The sequence below is a fragment of the Penaeus monodon genome, chromosome 14 (assembly GCF_015228065.2).
Source record: "Penaeus monodon isolate SGIC_2016 chromosome 14, NSTDA_Pmon_1, whole genome shotgun sequence".
Classification (NCBI taxonomy): Eukaryota; Metazoa; Arthropoda; class Malacostraca; order Decapoda; family Penaeidae; genus Penaeus; species Penaeus monodon.
In genome coordinates this window covers 9,778,750-9,783,749 of record NC_051399.1, presented here as the reverse complement: position 1 = coordinate 9,783,749, position 5,000 = coordinate 9,778,750, and the positions used below count along the sequence as shown (strand labels likewise).

At 39.2% G+C, this 5,000-nt stretch overlaps 1 protein-coding gene and 1 long non-coding RNA gene across 4 annotated transcripts in view; one reads left to right on the top strand and one right to left on the bottom strand.

Annotated features, from left to right (window-relative positions):
• LOC119580859 overlaps positions 1–1,605 on the top strand; it is a 6,936-nt gene extending 5,331 nt beyond the window's left edge. For both annotated transcript variants that reach the window (XM_037929033.1, XM_037929032.1), the window contains exon 6: positions 682–1,605. In XM_037929033.1, the coding sequence (XP_037784961.1) occupies positions 682–684 (3 nt within the window). In that variant the 3' untranslated portion in view covers positions 685–1,605. The remainder of the gene's footprint in view (positions 1–681) is intronic.
• A 1,954-nt stretch (positions 1,606–3,559) lies between these two features.
• LOC119581240 overlaps positions 3,560–5,000 on the bottom strand; it is a 3,172-nt gene continuing 1,731 nt past the window's right edge. For both annotated transcript variants that reach the window (XR_005229450.1, XR_005229451.1), the window contains exons 3-5: positions 4,742–4,803; positions 4,495–4,635; positions 3,560–4,106 (exon numbers count right to left, since the gene is read on the bottom strand). This is a non-coding gene — a long non-coding RNA (uncharacterized LOC119581240). The remainder of the gene's footprint in view (positions 4,107–4,494; positions 4,636–4,741; positions 4,804–5,000) is intronic.

The window sequence follows — 5,000 nt, the reverse complement described above, 5'->3', positions numbered from 1 at the left end:
CGAGAAAGAGAGAGGGAGCGAGAGAGAGAGAGAGAGGTAGCGAGAGAGAGGGAGAGAGGGAGCGAGAGAGAGAGAGAGAGAGAGAGAGAGAGAGAGAGAGAGAGAGAGAGAGAGAGAGAGAGAGAGAGAGAGAGAGAGAGAGAGAAGAGGAGGGCGCGAGAGGGAGAGATTTTCCAATTTCATGAACACTGCCTCTAAACTCATGAGCGCTTTGTTCTCTAATCATGTGAACATTTTCTCTTTAATTTCATTGAACATGGTTCTAATCCTGTTTCCAGTCCCATGAACACACAAATGAACATGAACGTAAATAGTCTCTCATGAACATTCAGTGTCTCAAACCTCAAGAAGGGGCTTATCTAGTGAACGCCTGACTATAACCTCATGAACTGCCTAGCTCTTATCTCTTGAACATTTTCTAATTTCATAAACAGTTTCCAGTCACATAGACACTATAATCTCATAAATACTTTCTCTAATCTCATGAATACTTTAAAAAATCTCGTGCACAGTCTGCCTCTTGTCTCATGAAAACTTCCCATAACAATAGTTTTCGAGGCAATTATTCAAAATGGTGATTATCATTCTACTCCTGGTTTCGGATTTATCATCTATACAAGCTTTATTTTTGTGCGCCATTGTCTTGTGTTAATTTTTTTTTCTTTGTTTCGTTTTTACTAGTAATGGCGACCACATACCTGAACTGAACACCGGCTGACTGATGAAAAGCATAAGACATGTTCATCTAAGACTTCTCCATGACAACGATCATAACGATGGCTGGTCACCAACGATAATTCGTAGGAGTATTCGCTTAACAATCCCGGGTAATAAAGACTTCAAGATACCACGTTGTTCAACAGATTAAAGGGCCAAGAGACCGTGCTGTTCAAGATATTAAAGGGTCAAGATACCACGTTGTTCAAGATATCAAAGAACCAAGAGACCACGTTGTTCCAGATATTAAACAGCCAAAATACCAAGAAATACAGAGGTATCGTCGAAATCACTGGCCACAGGGTGTATCTAAGACTAAAAAACAGCAAAAAAATAATTGAAAATTTTCCCAGATTTTGGATGAATAGGTGGAACAAGACCAATAATAATGCCTTCTTTTTTGTCGATATCGACCTAGTGCTTGCAAAACAGGTGTGATATACGGAGATTTAAGAGCAAAACATCACCTTTTTTGCTTTACGTGTGTGTGTGTGTGTGTGTGTGTGTGTGTGTGTGTGTGTGTGTGTTGTGTGTGTGTGTGTGTGTGTGTATGTGTGTGTGTGTTGTGTGTATGTGTGTGTGTGTGGTTCGTGCGTGCGCGTGTGTGCGCGTGCGTGTGTGCGTATGCATGTATATTTGCGGATGTGTGTCTGTGTACGTGTGCGTGTTATATCCACATTCTCGTGCGGATGAACACGCGGAAACGTGCAAGGATACGGATTAGCGAAGGAACAGAAGGTAGAGAAGGCTGATTAGACATCATTTGTCCTTAAAAAAAATGTTCCACCTTTTTAAGATAATTATTAGTTCATGTTTGTCTTTCTTTAGACATACTAATTGTTATGGAGATTATATATCCTCGTGATAAAATATATAGATCAACATCCATTTTTTCGTTTGATTGTTACAGACCTTACAATGTTTTAAATACAGCACCAGTAATAAAAGTTTAAAAAATGTGCTATATATATTAACAATACTTATAATGTAAATAGTTGCCCAGTAATAACAACGGTAGTACTGATAACAAGGATGATGGTTTTAATGATAAATCAGTAGTGAAAAATATGAAATGATGATGACGACGACGATCACATTGATGATAATAGTAGTAATGATAATAGCAAAATTAATAATAAGAATCGTGTTGGTAATGGCGCGCGCGCGCGCACACACGCACACACACACACACACACACACACACACACACACACACACACACACACACACACACACACACACACACACACACACACACACACACACACACACACAGAGGTACAGAATGATTTTGAAGACATTCATCCCACCGAAGTCACTACCACGTCCCATGACTCGGACACATTAGAAATTCTTACCATGCTCCAGCGACCCTCATCAATGAACATGTATTTGATGTACTACTAAAAGGCACAGAAGCATTTTATGCACCCCTATAATAGCGTTTTTTATCAAGACACTATAAATCCCTATCTGAGACTACGTGAAATTATCTGGAAATTATCACGCCTGATTGGCTGGCCGGAGTGTATCACATTGTATCAAGGTAGAGGCATACAAATTTATACAAACTGAAAAGATGTTTCAAGAGGTTGCAATGGTGTGTGCATCAAGGGCAAACCTGTATCAGTGTATCAAAATGTTTAGGAAATGCTACCAAAAAGGCCTAAATAGTCCAAGGACCTAATGGACGCAAATATCTTTTCAAAACAAAACAATTACTTAAAACAAGGCTGTGACTTAAAAATCATAAGTGGTAGCCCAAAAGAGAAACCTTTTAACTCATCATACTTGCCTCTGAGCAACTTAGGTCTGTCATGCACCTACCGAAATTTGCACAAAGGATCGAGTGCTCCTTTTGCAGTTTCGGGACAATTCGAGATCGGTGGCTAATAATCCCTTGTTCGGACCCTCTCTGTCAGCCTTCTAAACGACCAGTTGTTCTGGAGAAACTTTCTTTGATCTTCTACAGTACAACTCATATGCTGATGGTAGATACTGGGCGTCGACCGTCTATGAAATGGTCATTCCAAGTTGCCGGTAATGATCATCGCTCAGGCACACGACAACACTCGTTCCTGAACAAGACCCTGTGACGACAAGGCTTCCTCTCACTGGTCACCTAATCATAGCTGCTAATTCCTTTTGACCGAAAGTCGTACACTAGTCTGCATTACTTTGCTGCGTTTCTTTTATATGGAGTTGGAGGTAACGCTATGCTTTTAGGAGTAAAGGGAGCTAGGATGAGTTCAAGAACACTATTACTTTGATAATTATAAATACTGGCAGTTTAGCCAAACAATATTACGCATTCAGTAGTTAATGAAACCAATGTATATTCAGTTTTGATGAAGTGTGTATATAATTTTCTTTTGGAAGGTTTCATAAGATATTTGGCTTATGTAGGAGGGATATGTTATTGTTTTATGTGGTAATATCCTTTATTTTGTTGACACTCTTATGTAATCTCCCCAAAGACTATTTGACAAGTAAAATTACTTCGCCGAGTGTGTGTGTGTGTGTGTGTGTGTGTGTGTGTGTGTGTGTGTGTGTGTGTGTGTGTGTGTGTGTGTGTGTGTGTGTGTGTGTGTGTGTGTGTGTTTATGTTGAAGAAGCATTTAGGAGAAATGTATTGATTGTTCTGCAATAGGCAATGGTTCTGGCTCTTCGTAGATACCATCTTAAGGACTGGGTTTTGGGGTTAAACACTTTTCACCATTTCTGAGTAAAATTTCTTTAACTAGAATTCCTTTTAGTTATCTGTCATATTCAACAGTAGATCATAGTTTATGTTTAAAAGGCATGGAAACATTGGAGTAAGGTAAAAAAAAAAAAAAAAAAAAAAAATATATCAGTGATTTATTACGTAACCAAGCCTGGAGTGGAGCCGTTGCCTGTAAAAAGCCCTCCACACCCTGTACAGACTTAGGCTAAGCTCACAACCTCCTTTCTATAAATGTAATAAACCCAGAAGCTAAGGTCTTTACTAATACCAATTTCTCATTTTGATAATTGTACTTACTTACTTTATATTTACTTCAACATTGTATGTGTAAATATGCATTTAATTAAGGGACATCATAAGACCACTCAAACAATCAGAAAGGGTTTATGCAATGTATATTGATCTTCATACACGTCTCATGCGATTTTCTTAATCATCCCCAGATAACTATGGCCATTATCGTATCAGAAATATTAATACATGCATACATATACAGATATGCATAGACATAAATCCATAAGCCGATTTTACCACGACACTAGAGAGGAAATTTCACACAAATAAGCCTACAGTTGCCATTCTTGAAGATTTGAAAATTGATGTTTGTTCAGCCTCCTTACTGCGCTTGATTCGTTCCTCGGTAGTGGTGCGGGGATGGAGAGCTCTGAGGGAAGACGTCGAGCTTCAGAACACTGTATATGATACCACACGTAGGTTTACTTCTATATCAATCTATCTGTCTGTCTAACTATCTCTCCGTCTATCTGTCTGTTTGATTGTCTGTCTCTCTGTTTGGCTGTTTGTGTATCTATCTCCATTGTGTGTGTGTGTGTGCGTGTGCGTGTGTGTATAATAATAATAATAATAATAATAATAATAATAATAATAATAATCGGTTTATTGATTTTCATGCAGTCAGAGGCTGTGTGTGTGTGTGTGTGTGTGTGTGTGTGTGTGTGTGTGTGTGTGTGTGTGTGTGTGTGTGTGTGTGTGTGTGTGTGTGTGTGTGTGTGTGAACGCACAAAAAACATTGCCATACATATAATACACACCACTTATTCTACAGCACAGTCAGGAGTGCCAGCATTGCAAATACAGGTTTCGTTATCAGCATTTATGAAGGACTCGCCATCCTTGTACTCTTCCCCGTCAATGACGCAGCAGTTTTGTGGGAAGAGAACTTTTTGGATGACCTGGATTTAGGATGATAAATTCGGGTTGTGTAAGGGTTAACGGAAAACTGATGGGGTTGTCATACAAAGCAAGGTAATTATAGTGTTTTTTTTCACTGATACTCACTTTAATGGCAGCATCTGCGGCGTCCATTATGATGTTTACAGACTGTTTTGCATAGGAACCATCTGTGGAGTGAAATATATATGTCATTCTGATTTATCTCTCTCACCCAGACCCTCTCTCACTCTTCCCTCTCTCTCTCTCTCTCTCTCTCTCTCTCTCTCTCTCTCTCTCCTCTCTCTCTCTTCCTTCTTCGTTTTTTAAACCTCATCCTTCTTTCTCTCTCTCTCCTTTCCCTCTCATCTCTTTCTCTCCTCTTTCC